Below are 27,881 nucleotides of genomic sequence, written 5' to 3'. Positions count from 1 at the left end.
TAAAAAATAAATTTAGATTTTATTAAAAATACCCAAATAAGAGAATTGAACTTTTCACCTCTATTATCAAGGCGCGGTGTAATGAGAGCATGCACTCACTTAACTGTGAGAATAACACACACAGTGTCAAGTCAGAAAATAATTGACACAGCCGTCGTATATTTGTCGCAGTAAAGTAGTTAAATCAGAGAGTTAATTGAATGTCGATATTCAATCAAGTCGCTAACATTTGATTGAAATACAGCAGAATCGAAAAGGGTTAACTATCTGTCTGACCGAAAGGTCTTTAACCCTTACCTTTCGGTAGCGTGTTGATTAACAATGTAAAGCAGATTATGGCGGAGCTTTGTTTTACCATCTTTGATTTGTTATTTTTATTTCGGTGTGATTCTGAAGAACTAAGAGCTTGGAAATTCCGTGTTTTGCTTTATTGTAAATGGTTAGCTTAGGTTAGTCTTGTTGCCTAACGTTTAGGAAACTCGTTAAGCGTTTCGTTCACTCACTTGTCTGGCGGAACTTTAGCGACTTTATTGAAGATCGATTTTGAAATAACTGCCTAGAGATTCAATTAACTCTGAGTTAACTACTTTGCTGCGACATACACACCGATCAAAGTCCGGACTCCGTTCACGAGTACACAATTTAATTCCGTAGAGGGCTTTGAAAACTGGACATAAATACGTTCAATAAAACAACTTTTTATTTAAAATAAATTTATATAAGCGTATTACATAATACTATTAAATAAAGCGTATAATCTTGGAAATTATATAAATTCATAATCATCAATAAAACAGTTAATACATTGCATTGAGGGTCTTATTTACACGTGTCTCAAGTGCATCTGCGCCCGTAACTTCTATAATGAAACCAATAATGATAAATTGGCAAATTTTACTATTAGAATCGTACCAATTAGTGATAACGACATTTTGTAATTGAAGAAAAAAGTATTTTTTTACCTTAGATGGCGCATTTTTATGTCATAAAATAATAATTTATTATTAAGCCTTTATTTATATTTCTAACTATACGACTAACATATTTTAAATTTTTATTTAGAATGTATTATCTATTATGATTATAAATAACACTAATAAATTATAGTTTTTATTAAGAGTAAGTACGAAAGAGGAGGTCGAACAATGCTTTCTTGTATGACATAAAATTATTACTATGTAAATAGCGCCATCTTTGTTTGGCTGTGATAATTTGTTCGCGGTTTCCAATTATTATAAAGACCGGTCGGCGTAATTCTGCCATTTATTAAGTACATTATTGGAATCGCTATAACGGTACGGGCATTTGTCAAAAGCGTCAACATTGAAAATAAAACTGGATTTTGACTGATGTCGAGATTTACGTTTGAGAGCGATCCTATTTTATCTTTTATAAAATAAAGTCAATGGAAAATAATAGGTAATTCTTACAAGATTGTCTAGTCTAGTACATTAATATAATATAGGATTCTTATTTACAAATAATTCATTTCAATAAAAACTCAATCAAGTTACAATAATTCATAATATGCTATGTGATAGCGAAAGGTAATCTCACAAAGAAAATATTTGCGACAGGCGTGGACCACGCTAACCGAATTCGTATAGAAATGGTCACGTGAACTAATTTAAATGTTATATTACAATAGGCTATTTGGCAGTATGAAAACATGAGCGTTATGGAGGAAATTTCTAATAAATTTATCAAAAAATTCAAAATATTGATATTCATACAACACGTGACACAAACCGGTTACAAATTAATCTATAATGACGTAGTCTTCTTCGAGAATTTATTAAGAATTTGTGTGATATAAGAATGATTAAAACGTGATAACGTAATGACGTTTGTTTGTTTACAAGCATGGTGCGTCATAGGTGCGACGCCATCTTGCCTAAAGACGCGTTCTGGTTGGTTCTTAAAATTATAATTGTTAAATTTGAATCAAAAAGCCTTAACGGAATTTAAAATAAGGATTTGTGCAGATTCTATAGTCAGTAATAATCTAAAATATAGCCAAATAGCCTAAGTAATTGTTATACAAATAATTATCTAATAGTTTGTGTACCCGCAGTACACAAACTATCCACATATTTGCATCGGTTTTGACGTTTTAAAATGTCCATTGTTTCCCAAGGAACATAAGACTTTCAGGCTTATCACTGTACGTTATCAACTAAGCCACAAACGGTGTTTTAATTAATTAAATATATATATATTTAATTATATATATATTATTATTATATATATATAATATATATTATTACAGTTTATTTACATTATTTACATAAGTCGACCTTTTGAATGCTTATGCATTGGTGCAAGCAAACGTGGTCATCAAAAATAGCTAAAAGTTTTTTTTACTCGCGTAATACCAGACCAGAATGTCAAATTGTTCAAACGCACCTTGATCCAAATTAGGACACTTCTCTATCCATAAACTCCACGACTCGTTTCTGAGGTTGAACTTTATGTACACGTTTCTTATGTGTATATAAGGACGCCTTTTGCTTGAACGATTGTGAGCAGATCTCGCATGTCAGCGGCCTGTCCATTGAGTGTATCACCTCGTGTTGGTTTAGGGCCTTTTTGTCCTGAAAAATATAATATTTATAAAAAATGTGAACTTTATCGTGAATTTATAATTTGTTTTGAGCTGCTGTGCCAAAAAATGTATTCACTTGTTTTTGTATTTATTATTATAATTAAAATTAGCTTTTGTATATGAACATTCTATGATATGAAAAAATCTGGTTTCTTCCTTCTTCCTTCTTTTTGCTGAATTTTACCCTTTAAACTGTAGAAAAATCTATGTATTTATATATATGTGTAGTAAACACATACATGTTAATCATAAGTTCATTCTAAGTCAAGACTTAAAGCGAATGGAATATTAAAATACATATGTACACCAATGTACAGCTTGCTAGCTAGTGGACTGTGAAATGTGTGTTTAATGTTTATATGTATTAAATGTCAGGAGTATCTGTATTGTATATGTAATGTATGTATGAGCAAGCTGCACTAGATAACTAGATATATGAGGTGAGATGTAAGAACCTAACAACCATACGGATCCTTAAGCCCTACAGATGTACCCTAACACATAAATAGTGAATATATAAATAAGTACGGGATGTCTACACCAAGAGACCTAAGGTAACAGACGGAGCCCTACGGGTAGGAACAAAGCTATCGGGCAGGCTTACCACTATAATTAAGGGCTTGAAGTAGTCTTCGGCACTTTGAGAGGAAGCGAGAAACGAATACGACAGAGAAATATTCAAATAAATGAAAATACAAAACGTACGGAAGTAATCACCTTAAGATTTATTAATATTTGTTATTGATTAATGTTTCTGGTTTATTTATGGTATATTTATATATTGTTATTTAAAGTGTCGGTACTGTGCAACACATAGATTTTGAATTTCGCTGAATAAATGTACGTCTTTCGTACAAAGGAAGGATTATCAAACTAAAAGGAAGAAATAAACTACATTTGAACAAACTTGGTTAAGTAATTTACCAACCGAAAATTTCTTCCCGCATAGATTACACATATGATTCTTCGGTTTCTCCTTTTTCTCGCGATGTACCCTCATTATGTGCTTTTCAACATTGGCCTTTGATGCGATCGGCTGAAATTTAACCATCCATAAACATTAAAACCTGCGGGTAAAGATGCAAGGAACGAAGAAGGTATCAAATAGCGACTTCTTCCTTGTATCTTTACCCTTTAGCTCATAACAAAATTCCTAGCGTTTATCAATTCGTTTGGATAAGGTTCGTATGGGAGATATAAATCAGATTTATGTTATTAAAACTAATAAGTGATAAATTTAATGAGTAAAGATCAAAATTATGCGGCCTAAGCTGTACGGGAGATCAATTTTTACGTACATGTCAGACTTAAAATGCATTTTTACTGAGAAAACTATGGAATCGTAGTTAAGCACTGTACGCCTCAAATCTCATCACTGAGGTCGTCGGAATCCTGGCTGTGCGTCAATGGACATTCTGTGCAACATTCGTTCGTACAAAACATCGTGAGGAAACCGACATCGCAAGTCAAACAGATGTCTGATCTTGTTTTTTTTTTTATAAAACGGGGCAAACAGGCTCATCTGATGTTAAGTGATACCGCCGCCCATCACTCTCAATGCCAGAGGACTCGCGAGTGCGTTGCCGGCCTTTTAAATAAATAATGGTCAAAGAAGTTTTTTAGGGCTGCGACGCAACTGGATTATGAATGAAATTACTTAGTAACGAAATATTTTGTATAAATTAACATTACCTTACTACATATCGGACATTTATGCGTCGTTTTCCCCAAATGTTGGTAGTTGAAGTGGTCCTGCATCGCGTCTTTCGTCGGGTAACCCTTGTGGCACATTGGACATTGAAATCTGAAGAACAATGTATTACGACCTTGGTTATAGCGACGGTTCAATTTAAACCATAGTTTAGTCACATAACTTGTTAACATAAACTGATAACCTCTTTTTTTTTAAAGTCGATTAAAAAGCTCAAAGACTAAAAAAAACTGCAAAGTATACTGAATCCATTACAATACTTACTTAAACACTGTATCCGACGCGTGCGCACGCGAATATTTAAGATGCGCCTGATACGTCGCAAGATGTGAGAACACTTTATTGCAATCCGAGCACTCGTATCGACTGGAATTTTGATGCCTCTGTATGTGATATTTTAGTTGAATCACGCGAACCATTTTATTACATATAGGACATTTCTCGCGAGGCAAGGGCCCTTCGTGAAGTCTGAAATTTGAAGATTCAATTTTGGTACATTTATCATTTTCATTTAAGAAACAAAGACACGACAAAGAACTGGAGCACCGCATCACCACAACTTTTGAAGCTTGAAAGAAATCCTCAAAGGTAAGCTCCCAATTAAACTAAAGACAAAGGTGATGGATTTCTGATTGCTGCCTTGGATGTTCACAAACAAAACAAAAGCCAAAATACGTTCGTGCCAGCGTATATTTATATATATAAAAATAAATAAACACTGTTTGCTTATAACGTAAATTAATCTTATTAAACCTTTGAGGTCGGGGCCTCAGATTTCTGTTAATGTTCGAGATCTTTTCTAATAATTAGGGTTGGATCTAAGGCAAGCCGGTTTAAGAAGGAAGGAAAACATCGTGAGGAAACCGGTTTGAATAAGACTCAAAGAAACGTAGAAAGCGTCTGATAAGAAGAATCGTAGAAGATATCTGAGGCCCAGACCTAAAAAGGTTGAAACGCCACTGGTTGTTTTTTAAATAATTTTAAAATCATTAATATTCTATTAAAACTTATACGCTGTAACATCGGTAGGCAACCAAAAAGTGGGCACGACAACATTGCCTGATCACCATTTTTTCACTTCGGTAATTTTGTCGGTTAATAAAATAGTCGCGGTTGTGTTCACGCACATTTGTTTTTACCTCAAATGAGTAACCAGTGTCGTCCTGTTCACAAATCGTTTTTTACAATGGTCACACTGCAATCCTTCTCTATGGCATCTCGCGACGTGATTTTTTCTTGCGCGGGAGTTTCTGTGAAATAATATTTTTTATAAAACAAGTTCACCTAGGCTAAACACTCAGGTACAAGGTCGTGCGTTCTAAACCCGACTAATAGATTTTGTTACCGTCGAGGTACAAGAAAAATATGAGTCTTTCTATGTAAATTTGGATTTTTTATTTCAGCAATTCAAAGTACTGGCCCAAATTATCGATACCAATTTTCCATTGTTTGTCCAGTTTATTTATCCATTTAGAAGTCCGCCAGACGAGCGGTGATAAAGTCAGCGAAAGCGTTTTGTTCTGCTTCTGTGTTGTTGAATTTTTTCCCACTTTCAAAAGTAGAAGTGTGATGGGGCAAAAGCCGCTGAGTACTATGGGTGACGGAGACCTAATACTATAGGGCAATGGTTACAATCAGTACTTAATAGTTTACGAAACCGTTTAATGTACCGGCCGATGTCCATGGGCGGTGGTAAAAACTTTAAGTGACGTTTCCTTCTGTCTAAAAAACTTCTAAGATCTGATAGTAAATTAATTGCTTCGACAAATTTACGAATAATAATATATGTAAAATACTAATTTAATAGCAATGATAATTAAAATGTTAGAATTGACGATTCGAAATATCTTTATAGTGACAGTATGAAAAATAAAAAGTTATTGACAGTAATATGTATAAAACATGACTTAGAAAGCTTTACGTAACATAACTAGTAGTCATTAATTTATCAAAAAAATCCATAGTTAAAAATATTAATTTATACATGTCAGTCTAACAAAACTCCAGAATGTCTGCTTCATCAGTGCTTATTGCAAAACGAGGGTAAATCTACTTACTTGAAAAATAGATCACATTCCAAACACTTGTAGCCAACGATAGTAGTTTTCGATAATAACTTTCTGAGGTCACCAGGTTTCGGATTTATTATTTCTTCTACTGGTTGAGATTTTTTCTTTCGGCGCTGTAAACATTTTTCCTAGCTTAATATATGCATATACGAGCATATGTTTATAATCTGCTTAAACAATAAATACATTATAAGTACAGCAACACTAATTCACCAATAAGGTGTTAATCTTGGTGTCTAAAGGGCCACACCAAAGAGTACATAATTACTTGAAACTAGACTTAGTTGTAGACAATTAATCGACAAAACATATTATACGATATATTTTCAATTTATATCGCCAAGCAGCCCAGGTAGTAAAACAATTAATGTACTACAGTCTGGAGTCTTATTTGTTTAGTATATTTACAAAAAACAAATTATTTATTTCATATCAAGATTACTGTCGAAGTGACGTATGTATTGTCAACATAACAGAAAAGGCTTAGCATTAGCCCAATTATAATAATTAAATAAACATATGTATTATTTGTATTGTATTAAGGGAATTAAACGGTAATTAGTTTATACTCCTGGTATAACATATACCAGGAGTATTTAGTAGTTCAATAAATAATGGTAATGCGAATTTTCTCTTTGGATAGAAAAAAATATAAAAACTGTCATGCATGACATTTTAAAATAGAAGCCTGGCGTGGACGAATTGTCAATTTTCAAATAGAATTATACTTTTTTTAAGTTTTAATTTTTTTATAATAACGCTCACCATGCCGATTGGCTCGGCTCGGAAACCACCGATCACGCGGGAAGATCCTTTCACGACTTTGCTTTAGCTTACGACCTGTCACAAATGGTCCCTGCGATTACGCGAATACCAGATGTGGATGGTCATAAACCCTCTTTGTTGGACCTTCTGCTGACCTCACATCCGGAGACCTATCAAGTCTCTGTTGACCCGCCATTGGGTTCATCGGATCATTGTGTGGTCCGGAGTACTGTGCCTACTACGCGCCCTCCTTGGCCCCGTTTTTCGGGTTGTCGCCGTATTTGGCACTATCGGTCAGCAGATTGGGATGGGATGCGGTCTTTCTTTGCGTCCTACCCTTGGGGGCCTATGTGCTTTTCGTCGGAAGCTCCAGATTCCGTCGCTGCCTCTGTCGCCGAAGTGGTTCTGCAGGGCATGGAACTCTTTATTCCATTTTCTGCGGTGCTGATCGGTGGCAAGTCACAGCCCTGGTTTAAGCGTTCTTGCAAGGCAGCATCGCGTCGAAAGCGAGAATGCTTTAATGCATGGGCGGAAGCGGCAATATCTCGTGATGCTAATACCAGCGAACATAAAAAAGCATATAACTCAGCCTCCAGGTCCTTCAAACGGGAAATCGCTAAGGCAAAGTCAGAGCACATCGCCAGATTTGGCGAGAAATTGGCCCAACTCCCTTCGGGGACTCGAGCCTTCTGGTCTCTCGCCAAAGCTGTACAAGGGAATTTTTGTCAGCCATCCATTCCACCGCTGCACAGGGAGGATGACTCGCTCGCCCACACTGCGAAGGAGAAGGCCGACCTCTTGGGCTGTCTCTTCGCGTCCAACTCGACTTTGGATGACCGAGGGGGATCACCACCGACGATTTCGCGGTGTGATTATTCAATACCGGAAAACACATTCCGGCAACGTGCTGTTCGCAAGGCACTATCTTCCTTAGACATTCATAAGTCGAGCGGGCCGGATGGTATCCCTCCAATTGTGCTGCGTACTTGTGCTCCTGAGTTGGCTCCGGTCCTGACGCGCCTATTCCGGTACCTGTACTCGCTCGGCACTCCCGAAGTGCTGGAAGACTTCGATACATCCGATCCCTAAAAAAGGCGATCGCTCTGATCCGTCCAACTATCGTCCAATAGCTATAACCTCCTTGTTCTCCAAAATAATGGAATCCATTATTAATGGCCAGCTCTTGAGGTATCTAGAGGGCCACCAGCTGATTAGCGATTATCAGTACGGCTTTCGTCGTGGTCGTTCGGCTGGTGACCTTCTAGTATACCTTACACATAGATGGGCAATTGAGTCCAAGGGGGAGGCGCTAGCGGTTAGTTTGGACATAACGAAAGCCTTCGATCGGGTGTGGCACAAAGCACTGCTCTCGAAGCTTCCAGCCTACGGGCTTCCCGAGAAATTATGCGTCGTCGTCGACGGAGCATGTTCCGACCTTAAACTCGTGAATGCTGGGGTCCCACAAGGCTGTGTTCTGTCCCCGACCCTGTTTCTTCTGCATATCAATGACATGTTGCAACTTAGCAACATTCATTGCTATGCGGACGACAGCACTGGGGATACTCTTTACACTGGCCGGGCAGGTATTTCTCGGGCAGTTGTCGATGAGTACCGGAACAAACTTGTGTCTGAAGTCGAAACTCTACTACGTGGAGTCTCGGACTGGGGTAGACTAAACCTAGTCCAATTTAACCCCAAGAAGACACAAGTTTGCGCGTTTTCCACGAAAAAAAATACCCTTTGTCGCTACTCCTCTTTTCGAAAACATTCTTCTTGAAGCCACAGCCAGCATCGGAATACTTGGCATTGACATATCGAACGACGTTCAGTTTCGCGGTCATTTGGAGGGAAAGGCCTTTAGGCCAAATTAGCCTCCAAAAAGCTTGGTGTGCTCAGCAAGGCGAGACGGTACTTCACTCCGGGCCACCGCTTGCAACTCTATAAAGCGCAAATACGGCCCCACATGGAATACTGTTCTCACCTCTGGTCGGGGGCTCCCCAGTACCAGCTCCTTCCACTTGACCGTATCCAACGAAGAGCGGTTCGAATCGTCGATGACCAATCCCTCTCCGAGCGGCTCGATCCTTTGGCGTTGCGTTGAGATGTGGGGTCACTCTGCATCTTCTACCGCATTTACCATGGAGAGTGTTCAGAGGAGTTGTTCGGATTAATACCTGCAGCTGAGTTTCATCATCGGACGTCGAGGCACAATACAATACCGTTCACGCCGTTAGTTCAGCCGTCACGACTGAGCGTTTTTCAAGGCAATTTTTGCCGCGCACCACCGCTATGTGGAACCAGCTGCCCACTGAAGTATTTCCGAACCAATTCGACTTAGGGTTCTTCAAGAAAAGAGCGTACAAATTCTTAAAAGGCCGGCAACGCACGCGCGAGCCCTCTGGCATTGAGAGTGTCCATGGGCGGCGGTATCACTTAACATCAGGTGACCCTCCTGCCCGTTTGCCCCCCATTTTATAAAAAAAAAAGTTAATAACATATTAATCGCGCGTATAAAATTATTACTTCAAACTCTTTAATCTGTTTTTTTTATGTATATTCTAAAGCAAAATTGTTAGTAAATGAGAATAAATAATAAAAAAGGCTGTGTGTGTGTGTAGTGCTTTAAATTAAATTCTATAATTGTTTCTATTAAAATAATGAAATATGAACACATTAAGAATCTTATCTCTCCTTGTTATTGTCTTATGTAAATATCATAAAGGAAAATACAGTTGAATGTTAAAAGGAAGAGACGAGAGAAGAGGGAGAGGCTGCCTACAATACAGGGAATCCTAGTGTGAGGGTCAGTGCACTTTACATTACCTTAAATATCCTGTATACTGTATATAATAAAGTTTTTCTTTCTTTCTTTCTTTATCAAAATGTGAATCTGCGCGAAATTAGAGTAACGAGTCGAAGTAGGGAATAGAAAAAAAAACTATTGGAACATGCGAACGGACATTCTTAAAACTTTGAAGTGTATTAAGTATATAGTGAAACCAGTAATTGAGTGAACCCTAGATACTGTTGTGAGTTACATAGTACCAACACATTCTCTATGTTATATGTTCTATATTATACCTTTTTCACACCGTCGCTATCACCAATTTGTATAACACTATTAGGCAATTTCTTATCCAAGTGTGTTTTGACGTGAAGGGATATTAATTTTATACTATATTCAACTCGCGAACATAGTTTACATATATATCGTATGTAGTGCTTGTCTATATGTGCCTGCAGTTTCGACGACTCGACATATACGTAGCAAATTTTGCAGGGTGTGCAGCCGGGTCGCTGAAAATGTTGCATAGAATAAAATCAAAAGCCATAACGTTGACACATGGAAGTCATACTTAGCGCTAAGCCTCGACTGTGAATTAAGGTCAAATTCGTATCGCAAGTCCCAATCTCTAAACTTCAGAATAAACGGTTTGACAACCTTTTAAACAAGATTTAAGTTTAACATTTAGAATGACTGTGACGTGGAGGTACTTAACCGGGTATATTAATCTGCCACGCTTTAGTAAATCGTGATATCACCGTTTTGGTGCCTCTATCAGGAAGGTTTTGGAGTGAAAAAGGACAATTTTTTTTTTAACTCTAATTTAATTACGGAATAGCGAAACAGTCTTTATGAGATATTTTGACAAAATGTTCCATACGTATACTAAAAATAATATTAAACTAAGTTCGCGGGGGCTTACTTTAACCTTACCTCACTATGAGCAGCATCGAAATGTTCCTCAACCTGTTGTTGCAGGTAAAATTCTAATATACACAATTCGCACTTATACACCGAGCTTACATAGCGTACTTTCTTCTTTAGTTCCTCCCTTAAACAAGAAACATCTTATTTTCTAATATAAAAGTCAGCGAGTCTTGTAGCAGTGTGTCCACGGGCGATCACTTAACATCAGGCGAGGGTTTTACCCGTTTGCCAATAAAATACACAAATAGGTATGAAAGCCAGCCATTGATGGGAAAGTTGGCGTTGAAAGTTTTTCCTTTCGGCTGCAGGTTTTCGGTCATAGAGCCAGCGAAGTGAGTGAGTGACATTGCTTTACATTGGCACTTACGGTAAAAATGTTTGAAAAATATTGTATAATTGTACGAATCTTTTTTTTAAATCATGAGGCTGTGGTTGCAGATAAACTGAAACGCGTACCAACGCGTTTCTTTGATTTTGATTGGTCAACAACTAATCATGTGCTAAACTTTTCCTGTTTCATGTGTCATTTTTTATTAGTCCCTTTCACTTTTTGCTGTGTTAACATATGTTTTAATTCCTTTGTTTCGTAGCATTCGTTTTGTCTAAATAACTATATGATATTATACTTACTAACTGATTTTTTTGTACTATATTTCTGTATACATGTAACAATGTGTTAACAAATACGTCTTTGGAACGCGCCATTTTGAATAAAGCGAAATTTCCACATTTAAGGCCCTATCTCAGCACGAATTTATTTGTCAGTGTCTCGAGGTGGATTGCGGTACGCAATGGAGAGCCGAGGCGCGCCGGCCCGTAATAACAATTAGTTACGTAAAACATTAAATTAATGTAATTTTTTTTCTGAAATGGCTTACTTGGTTTGCGATAAAATATATCGTGTAAATTTCAAAATCATATTTTATTTACATTTTCGTTATAAAAGAAAATTCACAGTGCCAAAAATTGGTTATGTTTGGATTTTTTTCTGTCGAGCGAAGTTATTTAAATCGTGTATCAAGATGGATACATAAACTACTCAACTCCACCATGTATTTTTTTCCATTCGCCCTACCTCAAGAAACACTGACAAAAAACGGAAAGAAAAAATTTACTTTTTTGGAGTTTGGCGACCGTACAGATCCTTAAGGAACGTACAAGGTTACATTTAATGTCTATCAATATCAATGGAAGGAAAAATCTTGACTAAATCTATGGTATACATAATATTCCTTCTTAGTAACGATTTCTACATTACTTTTGCGGCTAAAACCGTGTTATTTGTAAATTTAAGTTTAAGACCCGTATTTTAAAATCAATTTAACTTGAATCTAGTTTGAAAAGCTGTCAAACCATATTTTTCTGAATACATACCATATTTGACAACGCTCAAGATTTGTGATTGTAAGTATACAATTTCCGATTTATATCGTTCATACAGAAAACTTATTTAAACATTGTAATACTTTCCCTGTCCAGACGCCATGTCTAGGGACCCCTATGACCCTATGACTTGTATTGTTAACTTACCGAGATGCCAACATGTCCTCTTGCGACATATACTCAGTAATAAATCCAGATTTTCCTTCCATCGCCTCGTCTTTGGACTTTGATTCGGCTTTAATAGTTTGCATGTTTTCTTGGGGCCTGCAAAAGACATAAAAAGTTGAATATTCTTTGACGTATGTGTAGTGATTTCAGCTTTCAACCCTGATGAAAGATTTTATGTCCGTAGTTAACGCTGTGAAGTTAAACATCTTATGGAAAGCGAGGTTTGAACACATAAAGTCTAAGGAATTAAGACCTAAATCAATATTAAGAAGAAAAATCTATCAGAATAGCAAAGCCAAGGATTGGTTTTTTATACGTATCGGCATCTGTATTACTTGCACATAGACAATTTTTGTGTGGCATGCGTTGCTTTACAGCTGGACAAGACAAGACTTTAATCCCTTGCCTCGATTACATAATCACCAGCAATAATTTTTTTATGGCACAAAGATGTATTATTTCTCCTAGTATTATATATGTCGCAGGCAAGGCACAGAAGGTTGATCACCTACTTGCCTATTTGTTTAACAAATAATCATGAAACAGATACAGAATCTGAGGCCCAGACCTAAAAAGGTTGTAGCGCCATTGATATGTTTATTATATATGTCGCAGTAAAGTAGTTAAATCAGATAGATAATTGAATCTCGAGACAGTGAATTAAATGTAGATATTTAATAAAGTCGCTAGCATTTTGATTTAATTAAAGCAGCGTCGAAAACGTTTAACCGTCTGTCTGACCGCAAGTCAGCGTGTTGATTAACAATGTAAAACAAGACTCCGCCATGATTATTTTATTTGTTATTGTTATTTCGGTGTGATCGTGTAGAACTGTGTCTTGCTATATTGTAAATTTTGTTGCCTAGAAACGTTTAGGAAACTCGTTAAACGTTTCGTTCACTCACTTGTCTGACGGAACTTTAGCGACTTGATTGAATATCGCTTTTAAATTAATTGTCAAGAGATTCAATTAACTCTCTGATTTAACTACTTTACTGCGACATATACACTCTTTACAAAAATAAATTTGTAACTTTATTTAATATTGCCGACCACTTATTGTTAGGCCGTGTACATCGGTTTTAATGGATTCATCAAAAATTTATAAAGAAATGCCAAAATTTTCTTCACACTTGTTAAATTACGATTATAAGTACACAAACTACTCAGACAATTAAATTTGATTATATTAACTAATATGTTACTCACTGAACAATCAGTTCCGTCATTTCTCCTTTGACATTATAATCCACTGATGAAACCAGAGCATCTGTCCCCACAACTATATGAGATAAGGCACCGGTGACCGGGTTTTTTAGTACAAGCTCAGGTACTGGAATACAAATTGTTAAAGTAAAATAGATTTTGCTGACATTTGATATTCATTTCTTTATATATAAACGAAACCCCTATTAGGAGTTAGAAAAATAGCGGATTATGGGACAAAGTATAGTAAATACATAAAAAAGCACTTGTCATGTATACAAATAAATCTTCTGTGCATGTTAAACTGCTTTAAAATGGCTGGATAAATTTTGATAAAATTTGCGTATTTAAGTGTGTATTCTGGATTCTCCACCATTCCAGAATAGTGTGGAGACAATACACACCTGGAATTCAGTTTACACCTAACCTTCTAAATAGGACATATATTATTAACTATATTACATAGGCAACAAATTAAATAGGTTAATAGACGTTTTATATTGACCATTGAGTGAACAGACAAAAGTTTTACTATTTGTTAGTGCTTATAATAATTAGTTATAATTTTTTAGTTTGTTTGTCTAAATATTTTTTTATGTTTTGTTTTATTTAGTTTGTTGTTTTTGTATATAAACCAATTTAGATGATTTTTTTGTCCATGTGTATGTGGTAACAGCTGTCTAGGAATCTTTATATTTCAGTATTTAAGAATACCACATGACGAAGATGCTAGAGAAATAACAGTCAAAAGCTTGTAGTTGACAAACCTTCTAAAACTGGATCATCAGTTCCCAAGGTAATGTGATCCCTAAGTGCTTGTGATACCTCAAATGACTCATTTTTAACATCCTGAGTAGTAATTGTAATGTATGGCTGAGGCCAGATTTCTGTATGTTCCTGGTAATCTATGTAGACTCTATCATAATCATTTTTTATTGAATACTCTAATGGAGACAGAGATTGGGCCATATATGTGTGGTCCAGAGTCTGCAAATGAAATCATAAAAGTATAGGGAAATATAGGATGGCAGAAAAAAAATTACTCTATGATTGTAATGGACTATTAAATAATTTATAACAATAATTAATATTCTTTATGTAAAAATAACACTATTTCCTTTCTAGGAAACTGAGTTCCTGAGTACATTTCTATATCATTCGGAAACTTAGTTTTACGCATAGTAAGTAACAACAAAAGCACCCAACATTATAGCGTATGTATTTTAAGCTCAAGAATCTAAACTGTTTATATCTGATATAAATCTTTAGTTCATGTGTATATTTATATATTTTGTCTTAATTATGGATACAGACCTCTTGTGCTTGAGTCAAGGACAATACTTTTAAATGCTCATATGCAGTTTGAACTTGCTGTTTGAACTTTTTAAATTTGGTTAACATGGCAACACATTCCCAGCAAAGTGTTACTTGTATTTTATAAAAATAACTAAGAGAGTCCTCAAGCTAAAAATTAAAAAGAAAACTTTATTAAATTACAAAATTTAATGTATTTGTTATTTTAAATAATTTTATTATATTTGACCAGGGCCGGTTAATGTAATTTTGAATACCAATAGTGATTCCAATTACAATATTACAATTATTAATAACCCAAGAGTGCAGAATACAAAAAGTCAATATAGAAGTTGGGATCACTATTATTTAATAATTTGAAACTACATAGATAAAAATCAATGAGACCTTTAATATCCGAAAATATAATATTAAGTTTAATTTACACTGTAGAATTTTAAAATCTAACGACTAATATGACATTGTAAGATCAAACCCAATTTGTAAACAAAAAATACCTAAAAAGCTAAAGGTTTAGGTTTCAGTTTAATTAAGTTTAGGAATGTATTATGAGTAACAATATTTAAGGACGTGTAATTACATAATTTAAATATATGTATTTTTTGTACATTATTACTATGCCATTAAAATAAATCCTGTGTTTCCTACTTTGCTTGTTATTTACATCATTAAATAAGACCTAGTGGTGTAAATATTATCAGTTTTTTAAATTTAATTTTGTTTTCTAATTTGGATAATTATTATTATTCTTACTATGTAGGTTAAGAATATTAGAAATAATCTTTATTTATGTGTATTAAAATACTATTCAAATTATACTCTACTTAAGTTATGTAATAAGAGGTGAAAACATATCAGTGAAATAGGTAAACTGAAAACGTAGTATTTTACAACTTACATTTTCTCCCGCGTAATCTGCTAAAAGCGATCGAAACAACTTAAAAAGAGTTGTAGATTGATTAACTTGAGTAAAATTTCTATCTATGCTTAAGCAACCACTGCAGACTACTTTATAACAAGTATCAGGAACAATAAGCTCCATATTAGTTATAAAATATTTGACAAAATTAACGAAATACACAATACTTATTTTGATTACTTCCCCAAAACATAACAAAAAGTTATACCCCCATGTAAAATAGACGAAATTTCGTCAACATTATTCACCGCTACAACGACACCACAAAATGGCTTCTTTGCTTTAGTGATGTATCGCTTCGCTTCTGGGTCCGACATAGAGATCGAATGGTATGAGATTCAATCGACGTTCGGATTGAATCTAATTCAAATTGTCCGAACGATGGATAGACTCGACTCTACAATGTCGCATTTTGCATAATTAAATAAATGCATAAGACATATAAGGTTTATATTCATATAAGATATATGTACGTAGCAGGGCTTGCGTCAGGCTTCATTTTATCAAAAAGATTTCCGATATACTACTTTGATGACAACCATGTATACTTACGGCCGCGTACCTTTACCGAGGTAAGCATATGGTAGTGAATGTTGAATGTTGCAGAGAAAGAGAGTAGAATAAATGTCGTGGAAATGAGAACGTTCAGAAGTATATTGTGTGATAGGTTAAAAGATAAGTTAACAATGCGTGATAGGTTAAAAGAGAACACAATGACAAGGATACTAAAGGAAATGCTTAGGTGGTTTAGACATGTAGAACGGATAAATGAAAAGCGGTAAACAATTAGGATATACAAGGCGACCATGGATGGTGAAGTCAAATTGGGTAGGCCTTGCTTGGACCGAATCCTGGACGTACTAGAGAAGGGACAAGTTAAAAATACCCATTTTTACCACATAAAACTGCCGAGAACGCCAGGTTAGTGTAATAAAAATAGATAAATCGAGAGAGGTATGTCAGGACCATAGCAAGCGGAGATCCGCGGTCTCTGCCTACCGATTTGGGAAAATGGCGTGAAGATATAAATACATTTTGTTCGCTCTAAATTAATAATTGTTCATTCACTTAGACTCTGCTTCGTGTAGTTAAACTTTTTCTACTACAGCGGAGTTACAATGTATCTATTGAATATATACGTAAACTTTAATTATGAACACACAGAAAAGTAACTTAAGCTAAATATTAATGTATAAATAATATTATTTTTAGCTATTATGCCAAAAATATAAAATTAATAATTTATAGACCACGGCCACGTATAGTTCGTTATAATCGTTCCACCGATACCGGATAGATGGTATTAAATCGAAAATCATTGTATATCCATTTTTTATGAAATTCAGTACATCACTTTAGTTCTTTCGTGTCATTTAACTGGTCATACCTATCTAACAAATCACACTACCAGATGACACAACTGTCAAGTGTACCTTTGGTAGTAATCACTGATCACATTTCAGGAACAATACTTCACAACACAAGTTAAACTTTGATACATTATTATATAAAGCAAATTTTTTATAGTGCGTCTGTTTTTAAATATTTAAAAACAAAGTATGTGACAAGTTTGAGAGCTTTTGTTTTCATGACTTAATATATCGTTAAGTCGCTTCTCTAATCGAGTAATAGACGCGTTACGCGTATAACAAAATCTAATCGCAATTTTTGTTAGTAGTTGATACGTAGGTAATTTGTATTTATTTTAATCATAAATAATTCCATATTTTGGTTATTGTAACTAATTTAATTGGTGTTGTTGACTGTTGACTCCATGTAGTTTTTCCTCGTCTTTATATTGTGCTTTACTAGTTAATATTGTCACCCCCAACTAATTTATTTTTATGTTTAAACACGGTATCGAAATACAAATGTTCATCTTACAGTCACTAAACTTATTATTTAATCTGTAATGGAAAGTCTTTTCCAATTTTATACAGTTATTTATTGTTCTCTTGTTGAGATCTTGACCTTTTATTGAGATCATTATGATAAGTATCTGATTCTAGTTGTGGAAATACTTGGACTAATGTCTTTTTGATAGAAAATTTAAATAGTATAATAATATTAAAACTTATATATATAAATATTATATTAGTTACATATATAAATATTATATTAGTTACATATAATCTTAACCTATACTAAGCATAAAAATATAAATACACTAGCTTTCTCCTTAGCTATGCTTTCTTAAATATTTCATAATAATCATCCTTTAATTAACTATCCTTAGTCATTATCATCCCTGCTGCTTTAACTGATGATGTACTTAATGTTTATAAAGGTACAAGATCCTTAACAATTAACTAGTTTTGCAGTCCATGCTGTGCAAGTCTTTCCATCACATCTTGAAAACCTTCATCTTCTTTCAGTTAAATTGTTACAATAATTTCCAAAAGGCCTCAGATATGTTTCTAAAAAAAACTAATTTTAGCCTGTATTGAGTCCAAACATGCACATTGAATTTGGATCTATCATCATTTTTGCCTGCATGTGAGTTAGTAGTTCTTTAATTTTTTTTTTTTTTATTGAGTTGAGACAATTATTGGTTTTTTGTTACTTAGGTCTTATTGCCCGACAGTCCTTATACCCGTGGGAACCTATTTAGAAAAATATATTCAATGATGTTATGAGTGCAATCAATTGCACCAACTACACTTGGGAACTTTGCTATTGAATAAAATCTTCTTACAACACTTGCTCCAGCGATGTGACAGCATATAGTTCTTCGTCTAAAAAATTCTAAATTTACTTTAGTCGACAGGCTAGCATCAGGTGGAGCTTCATCTGTCCGTGGTAATTAAACAATATCTGTAAATTAATATACATGATTTAAAAATCTCTAATCTATAGTTCAGTGGGAATTAACTGCATTTTATGCATTATTTAAAAATTATATCTGTTACTCTACTGTTATATACCGCAGCTAGATCAGTTATTGATTCTTCCATAATGGAATTCAACCATTCTGTAGTATCAGAATTCTTATTTGGGGCTGGTCCAACCCCAGTTTGTCGTCTTCCATATTTTTCAACTGACATTTCCTGCAATAATTAGGTAGGTATTACATATTTAAAATATGTATTCAGTCAAAATGTGATATAGCGACATTGAATGGACCGTATAGTTGCCGACGTTATATCCGATAGTTGTTACAAGCAATACACATACATACACAGTTACATTAGTTGTGTAGTTATATTATTATAGGTACATATCTTTCTGGTATAGGTATAGGTTATGTATGTGAACTTGTCAAATAAATTGTTAGAAAAGAAATAAAAATATTTATTAAGAAATACGTAATTAGAATACAAAATATACTTAGCTGCTTACAATACTGGTTATAAGACTACACTAGTTTTTAAAGTAATCAGTCATTTTAGTCTGTTGTTTGTTTAGCCCAGTCTCAAATATGTTACCCTTGCTTGAGAAGAAATACTTACAATGTTTTTATTGAATGTGACCCGAATGGGCCTGGTGCGAGGCCTACCCGCGGAATGTTTTCTCGACGAGATATTGGACAATACCTCACTGCCTGTGGGTAGCGGAGGAATTATAAAAATCAGATGACTAAATTATAAAGTGCGTAATAGCATCCCTCCTGAGTGGAAGCCATCACAGACTATTGTAATAACTTTCGATGGTCAAGCTCTACCTAGACATGTATTTGTCTGCTACAATGTCAGTGGAACTTTATTCTTCTTGCCGATTTAGTCATACTAAGTCTAAAGTCTAATTCTAACTCTCGGCCTCGCTGTTACAAGTGTAACCAAGGCCATACTGAGGACTCATGCAACATAGAATATCATGCCGCATCTTGCCGTCTGTGTTCTGGTCTACACTTTGCTACAAACAGGAAGTGTCCAGTATATGCACGGCAGACTAAAACGCAATTATAGAGATGTGTATCTTATGCAGAAGTAAATAAAGTGCATGAACCAGTTTCAAAATCTTGTGCTGATATAGAAGACCAGTGCTGTGTGAATCGGACGGATTGGATATAGATAATTTATTATTGTACGGCATTTGTACACATATACAGATACTTTAGAGCAGGGGTGTAAAGCCAAGGTAGCAACTCTTATCTCTGATGAACATATAGGTGATGATGCTATCGAACAATATAAAATTTAATGATCTTGAGGATACTTCACAAATATATAACATTTTCCAGCAAGCCGTAATTTTTTATGGAACACGTACGTGAATGTACGGCATTTTATAGGTATAAGGGGTTAACTACTTCCTTCCGAAAAGAGTGACTTTTCGGTGACTATCTGTAAGGCCACACAAGTTATTAATACTTTAGACAATCTTCAATAAAAGATAAATACACGTACACTTTGGATAGTCCGCTAGTCTGACATGGCAGAGTATTCCACCGCCTAAAACCGCTGTCTGTGCCTTGGTAGAATACCTACTATTATTTTTACTACCATAAGGCTGTGAAGTATATTTACGCTAAGCTGCATGTTAGTTGTTATCATAGCCATACCGAAAATAGACAAAAAAATATAAAAACTGCTTCAAATGAATTGGATGCAATAGTCATTGATGGTTTCTTTTACTTATACACTTTTAGGGATATCCCGAAAACTTTTGGGGATATAGGCCACAACTTACTTCGCAACATCACTTATCACGGGGCTAAAGAAATTCACTTTAAAACGTATCCAAAGCCCAGCAAAAAAGACTACGAACACAAATTCCGCAAAAATATAAGGCCAACAGATTTCGTTATAGAAGGACCACAGATGAAAATACCTAGAATTTTTTTTGCGAAATTTAAATACATTTGACCAAACATTTGTAAAAAAATTATTCGATGATTGGATGACTCAAGACAGTTTCATTGATAAAGCCTACACAAAAAAAAATGCTAATTATGAATTTTTTTATTCCTATAGAAGAGTAACTGATTCGATCGGAAGCGTCAGATACATTCACTTGTGGTGCCCGTGAGGAGGCTGATAAAAAAGTAGTTTACCATGTTTGCAATATGCCAAAGAACTATATTAATAAAATTCTCTGACACGGACATTTTTATTTTTATAAACTAATATTACAAAAGAAATATTTAGTTACCATACATATCCACCGAAATAAATAATTCCATGAACATTTATAGCTGTGAACTTTTTATTATCCTACATTAAGGTACTTAGTGCGTACTCTATCACGTATACGTTCACTTACGTTACGTTATAAAATACGTACTAAAATAGCGCCTGTTTATTTTGCAGTATTTACTTTCTTGGGGTCCTAATCACAAATAAATAATTATTTCATTGAATTGTTTATTTTATTATTTTTTTTGTAATATCTGCAATAAAAGTTAGTACACTTGCAAAATATTTGCTTTTTTTAACAACGGGTCTCGAATATATAAAGTGACTATCAAAAGATTTTTGAACTTTGATACCATAAACTTTCGTCTAGACGTGTTTCTTATGCAGCCTCCGCATATGTCTCGACAAACACGAGTGCCAGGCGAATTTTGCACCACAACTCGTACATTTATAAGCCGCTACCGACGAGTGAACCGCACGGATGTGTATACGTAATTTTGAATGATTCTGAAATGTATAAATATCATTTGATGAACAATACGCGGTATAATAAACGTGAATATTTTTTTTAAGATAAAGCGGGGCAAACGGGCAGGAGGCTCACCTGATGTTAAGTGATACTGCCGCCCATGGACACTCACATTGCCAGAAGGCTCGCAAGTGGGTTGACGGCCTTTTAAGAATTGGTACGCTCTTTTCTTGAACGACCTTAAGTCGAATTGGTCCGGAAATACTACAGTGAGCAGCTGGTTCCAAATAGTGGTGCTCGACAAAAACGCTCAGTTGTGGAACGACGGACGTCTAGTCAATACGGATTGTATTTTGTATGCTGCCTTGACGTCCGATAATAAAACTGAGCTGCAGGTATTAATCTGTATTATTTGGTATCTAGTCTTCTTAGCTTAGAATGTGTACCTTGAATGTACTTTTAAATCATTCATTTTAGAAGTGAAACTTCTTTATCAGTGTTGTAATGAAATTTACCGTCATATTTTTCGGTTACGCGTCACATTTTCCCGTTATGCGCCATCTTTTTCTTGTCCCTAACACGGTTGATTCAAAAAGATTCGAAGCCATTAATAACAAAAATATATAATAACGATAACAATGATAGTAATAATTCTAAACTTTATCTAATTTAACTTTATTTAACCAATTTCTGTAAAGTTGAATATAGTAGATCATTTAAAATAAGGTCATAAAGAAGATTCACTTATATATACAGGTTAATATTTTATTAAAAGTATAAAAATATGTATAAAACCTCACTGGAAAATGTTTTCCACACGTATCGCATAGGTGTTCGCTTGTGTCCCTCTGATGAACCACTTGTTTGTGGAGATATAAAGATGTACGGGTTTTAAACGCCTGAAATTTTATGTAAATGTTGATAATTTAAAGTAATTGTTACACATATCATTAAACGACATTGTTCCTAAACTCCTAAACATATAACAGCTTCTTTTCGTGGTAGTTTTTGAACGCCAATTTCATTACATTGTCTCAACGTTAACTTTGTAAATTGATTTTTTTAAATTGTTTTAAATATTTATATTTTATTGTAAATATTTTGGTTTAGTCAAATTAGTTTCGTACACTCCCAAGATAGTATAAGCCCACTGAAAATCAGTTGCTGATGATAGCAACAGTAGTTGGATCCTTTTTTGATTAGTGTTGTAATTTTTATTTGTATTTCTTTTTTTGATGTATGTTTAAACAAACATATGTGTCTTTCTATGATAAAAAAAATATTTTGATTTTTCCTAGTTTAAGAATATTGTTATAAACCTAAAGATTTTCATAGCCAATATCATCTATAATTGTTAACGCACATGATAGAGGTTTCGAATTCGAATACCGGCGGAATACTTTGCATTGGGAAGCTCATAAGATGGAAATATATCTGACTCATGGTCAGATTGTACATAAATAACATGTTTTTATTAACATTTTATTATATTTTAATAGAATAACTCTTTTTTCTGGTTGCCTCGAGATGATCGCATAAAAGGTTAAATTATGTCGTTATAATAAAAAATTTAGAGTTCATAGTGCAACTTCATTACATCAAATATGACATGACATATTATATTGTTAGTTCAAACGCGACAAGTTTTCATACATTTTCTGAGATAGATCTAATGCCGACGGAACTAAAAACTAATGTCTCGAAGGAATCGCTTAATATTAACATGGCCCATTGCCCCGTTTTTCATTTATTTTTAAGATTATTGTTAATATTATTGAATTACCATACAAGTGTTACTATATAAAACAAATCGTTAGATGATATTATTATAAACTTTAAGTAACATTCAACACCTTTTATCTTCAGTCACCGTGACCACGCACGCTAAAGCACGCGCTAAAGCACGCGAAACGTCAGATTTTTTTTAATTATGTAAAATAATTATAAGTTTATAATAATACACATCCGGTAAAAAAGTGTTTTCTTTCCATGCGTAAAAGCTATGTTAATAAAAGATAATACTATAAATCGTTAGATGTACTCACTTTTTGACAATCGCTACAGGTGTGCTTGAAATTCTTCAAATGCTCCCAATCTATATGATCCTTTAGGCGAGTCTTATCCGCGAAACGTTTCCCGCAATCACTACACATGTACCTGTGAGTGACTTTCTATTGTAGCTAAAGTTACTGTTGCATTTGGCACCAGTTCCTTATTCTTTATTTATTCTAATTCTGATAGTACTAAATTCTCATAACGAAGTGTTTAATAAATCACTCAATCAAAAAATATTGTGATAGCTAACTTAGCCGTGTTTACGAACTATGTATTACAAAGTATTAATCTTGGTCGATGTGATTTACACGGACTTTGAGAAAGCTTTCGAAAGAGTTGATCACATCATACAATTGCATACAAATTATGGTAATTTTAATCTACAGAGTATTTAACATTTACCGATGGTTGAAACAGACCAAATATACATGGGCTCCATACACAGATAAATGTACACTATCATTTAATATATAAACACAATTAACTTACTGTTGACTTGATAGTCACAGTGTAATTTTTCCGCTCACCTTCGGATTTTAAATTTTATCACGTGGCGACGCGTCGGAAAAAATTAATAGGCGCCAGAGCCTTATAATAAACAGAATTCTTCGTACTTATACAAACTAACTTAATCAAGGAAATACTAGACACTGGCTTAGGGAGCGTTCAAGTATTACGTAACAAATTGGGGGGGGGGGGAGGGTGTTATTAATATTATTTTAAATTTTCCAGTACTTTACACCACATAGTGGTAATTTTAGGTATTAAGAGTCACTGGGGGAAGTCACGAAACGTTTTACTATTGGATACAGAAAATGTTACGGCGGCGTTTCATGAGGGGGGGGGGGGTCAAAAATCTCCAAAAATTGCGTGACGTAATACATGAACGCTCCCTTATATCAACAACAACACTAAAAAGAAATGTTATAAAATAAGTCTGATGCCAAACCTCTTTTCACATATAAGAGAATATAATTTTGATATAAAAAAATAATATTTTCTTTCTGTAAAAATATTTAATTATAAAAAAAAAACAGTTTTACTCACTTAAAATCATTCTCCGAGACGTGTTTTTTGCTGATTTTCATATGCTGTTGATATGTTGCTATTGAAGAGAAAGATCGATTGCACGGCATACACACTAGTTCACCAGACGCCCTAAAATTATATTGGTGTGGTAGAAATGTCTTTGCGGAAATAAATATTGATGCACAATTTTTTTTTTCTTAATTTTTTTTTTCAAGATGATTACTGTGTAACTATAATGGCGTAATAGCTTAGTAAAAAAAGGCAACCGCAAATCTCTCTCTTTATACAAGGCAAGCCCACCTGTTAGGTAATATAATTTATGTTTCTATAAAATTATTTTTGTAATAAAAAAAAAATTATATAATTTATTAAAATCAATTGACCTTGACAACCTGTCAACATTTTTTACTTAGGGCTTAATAAAACTAACCTACATATGTACTTCAGAGATATATATACATATATCAACAACTAATGGATCGAATTTGTCTTAAGCAGTATACCTGCTTCATAGTCGAGATATGAAATTTTCTAAACTAACAATACATATGTGTGTAAACTATATTACGTAGTGTTTGGCCTTTATATCCACAAATAGTTCACAACATCCGAGATATTTAAGGGCGCAATTAATAAAACAACACAAAGAATGGAGTAACCTCAGCACAAAGCAAAAGTTCGAAAGAAGTTAGTTATGCGAAAAAGAATTATCACTGTTTAGCTTTCTCCCTTTAAAGAAAATAGAAATGGTCACCAGATACAACAGGTGGACACACTAAGACTGATGGAGAGGTTGGCCATGTGCTGGATGGACATGAAATTGCGATGACAGCATGCGAAAGTTAGTGATAGATAAAAAAAATGGAATTTGTTGGAGGTGGCTTTTACCCATGAACCCTCCATATAAATAGATCGAGAATTCTATTTTAATTGTTAGTTTCTTGGGTCGTATATCTGTTTGTAATATTTAAATAAATATATATAAAACCCTATAACCCTCCATATAAATAGATCGAGAATTCTATTTTAATTGAACGACACAAGAAACTAATTCTTGTGACGGATATCTGCTTGTGATATTTATGGAATATTTAAATCAATATATAATATAATATATACATAACCCTCCAGATAAATAGATCGAGAATTCTATTTTAAATGAACGACACAATAAACTAATTCTTGTGACGGATATCTGCTTGTGATATTTATGGAATATTTAAATCAATATATAATATAATATATACATAACCCTCCAGATAAATAGATCGAGAATTCTATTTTAAATGAACGACACAAGAAACTAATTCTTGTGACGGATATCTGCTTGTGATATTTATGGAATATTTAAATCAATATATAATATAATATATACATAACCCTCCAGATAAATAGATCGAGAATTCTATTTTAAATGAACGACACAAGAAACTAATTCTTGTGACGGATATCTGCTTGTGATATTTATGGAATATTTAAATCAATATATAATATAATATATACATAACCCTCCAGATAAATAGATCGAGAATTCTATTTTAAATGAACGACACAAGAAACTAATTCTTGTGACGGATATCTGCTTGTGATATTTATGGAATATTTAAATCAATATATAATATAATATATACATAACCCTCCAGATAAATAGATCGAGAATTCTATTTTAAATGAACGACACAAGAAACTAATTCTTGTGACGGATATCTGCTTGTGATATTTATGGAATATTTAAATCAATATATAATATAATATATACATAACCCTCCAGATAAATAGATCGAGAATTCTATTTTAAATGAACGACACAAGAAACTAATTCTTGTGATGTATATCAGTTTGTGATATTTATGGAATATTTAAATCAATATATAATATAATATATACATAACCCTCCAGATAAATAGATCGAGAATTCTATTTTAAATGAACGACACAAGAAACTAATTCTTGTGACGGATATCTGCTTGTGATATTTATGGAATATTTAAATCAATATATAATATAATATATACATAACCCTCCAGATAAATAGATCGAGAATTCTATTTTAAATGAACGACACAAGAAACTAATTCTTGTGACGGATATCTGCTTGTGATATTTATGGAATATTTAAATCAATATATAATATAATATATACATAACCCTCCAGATAAATAGATCGAGAATTCTATTTTAAATGAACGACACAAGAAACTAATTCTTGTGACGGATATCTGCTTGTGATATTTATGGAATATTTAAATCAATATATAATATAATATATACATAACCCTCCAGATAAATAGATCGAGAATTCTATTTTAAATGAACGACACAAGAAACTAATTCTTGTGACGGATATCTGCTTGTGATATTTATGGAATATTTAAATCAATATATAATATAATATATACATAACCCTCCAGATAAATAGATCGAGAATTCTATTTTAAATGAACGACACAAGAAACTAATTCTTGTGACGGATATCTGCTTGTGATATTTATGGAATATTTAAATCAATATATAATATAATATATACATAACCCTCCAGATAAATAGATCGAGAATTCTATTTTAAATGAACGACACAATAAACTAATTCTTGTGACGGATATCTGCTTGTGATATTTATGGAATATTTAAATCAATATATAATATAATATATACATAACCCTCCAGATAAATAGATCGAGAATTCTATTTTAAATGAACGACACAAGAAACTAATTCTTGTGATGTATATCAGTTTGTGATATTTATGGAATATTTAAATCAATATATAATATAATATATACATAACCCTCCAGATAAATAGATCGAGAATTCTATTTTAAATGAACGACACAAGAAACTAATTCTTGTGATGTATATCAGTTTGTGATATTTATGGAATATTTAAATCAATATATAATATAATATATACATAACCCTCCAGATAAATAGATCGAGAATTCTATTTTAAATGAACGACACAAGAAACTAATTCTTGTGATGTATATCAGTTTGTAATATTTATGGAATATTTAAATAAATATATATAAAACCCTATAACCCTCCATATAAATAGATCGAGAATTCTATTTTAAATGAACGACACAATAAACTAATTCTTGTGACGGATATCTGCTTGTGATATTTATGGAATATTTAAATCAATATATAATATAATATATACATAACCCTCCAGATAAATAGATCGAGAATTCTATTTTAAATGAACGACACAAGAAACTAATTCTTGTGATGTATATCAGTTTGTGATATTTATGGAATATTTAAATCAATATATAATATAATATATACATAACCCTCCAGATAAATAGATCGAGAATTCTATTTTAAATGAACGACACAAGAAACTAATTCTTGTGATGTATATCAGTTTGTAATATTTATGGAATATTTAAATAAAT

General features: G+C 33.6%; 2 protein-coding genes across 6 annotated transcripts in view; both read right to left on the bottom strand.

Moving 5' to 3' along the window:
• Nucleotides 1-739: 739 nt before the first annotated feature.
• LOC123714955 (zinc finger and BTB domain-containing protein 41-like) lies at nt 740-16,836 on the bottom strand. Of its 2 annotated transcripts, XM_045669662.1 has the most exons (13): nt 15,832-16,836; nt 14,934-15,083; nt 14,387-14,606; nt 13,623-13,746; nt 12,393-12,509; nt 10,869-10,986; nt 10,232-10,447; nt 6,374-6,498; nt 5,456-5,566; nt 4,581-4,784; nt 4,298-4,409; nt 3,534-3,641; nt 740-2,594 (listed from the first exon to the last, which is right to left on the bottom strand). In XM_045669662.1, the coding sequence occupies exons 1-13, from the start codon at nt 15,973-15,975 to the stop codon at nt 2,418-2,420; spliced, it is 1,926 nt and encodes a 641-aa protein (XP_045525618.1). In that variant the 5' UTR covers nt 15,976-16,836; the 3' UTR covers nt 740-2,417. The 2 variants fall into 2 exon arrangements, with proteins under 2 accessions (XP_045525618.1, XP_045525619.1); XM_045669663.1 differs by lacking the exon at nt 10,232-10,447.
• Nucleotides 16,837-17,997: 1,161 nt separating this feature from the next.
• LOC123714956 (zinc finger protein 431-like) overlaps nt 17,998-27,881 on the bottom strand; it is a 28,283-nt gene continuing 18,399 nt past the window's right edge. Inside the window, exons 10-16 of one of the 4 annotated variants that reach the window (XR_006754376.1) lie at nt 24,499-24,609; nt 23,442-23,553; nt 22,197-22,295; nt 21,281-21,434; nt 19,302-19,393; nt 18,777-18,899; nt 17,998-18,666 (exon numbers count right to left, since the gene is read on the bottom strand). Coding sequence is in view for 2 of the 4 variants with exons in the window: in XM_045669664.1 (XP_045525620.1) it covers nt 21,294-21,434; nt 22,197-22,295; nt 23,442-23,553; nt 24,499-24,609 (463 nt within the window). In the remaining 2 variants the exon portion in view is untranslated. Of the gene's footprint in view, nt 18,900-19,188; nt 19,394-20,029; nt 21,435-22,196; nt 22,296-23,441; nt 23,554-24,498; nt 24,610-27,881 lie in introns of those variants that run through there. The other 3 variants (XR_006754375.1, XM_045669664.1, XM_045669665.1) reach the window with 3 other exon arrangements.

This window comes from Pieris brassicae, chromosome 10 (assembly GCF_905147105.1).
Source record: "Pieris brassicae chromosome 10, ilPieBrab1.1, whole genome shotgun sequence".
NCBI lineage: Eukaryota > Metazoa > Arthropoda > Insecta > Lepidoptera > Pieridae > Pieris > Pieris brassicae.
This window is presented reverse-complemented; position numbering and strand designations above follow the sequence as displayed.

Coding starts and splice junctions, on each gene's coding strand:
- LOC123714955 (XM_045669662.1), bottom strand. CDS start 15,975: ATGGAGCTTATTGTTCCTGATACTTGTTATAAAGTAGTCTGCAGTGGT. Junction 5,567..6,373: donor GAATGTGATCTATTTTTCAA/GTAAGTAGATTT, acceptor ATTATTTCACAG/AAACTCCCGCGCAAGAAAAA. Junction 4,785..5,455: donor ACACTGGTTACTCATTTGAG/GTAAAAACAAAT, acceptor TTCAAATTTCAG/ACTTCACGAAGGGCCCTTGC.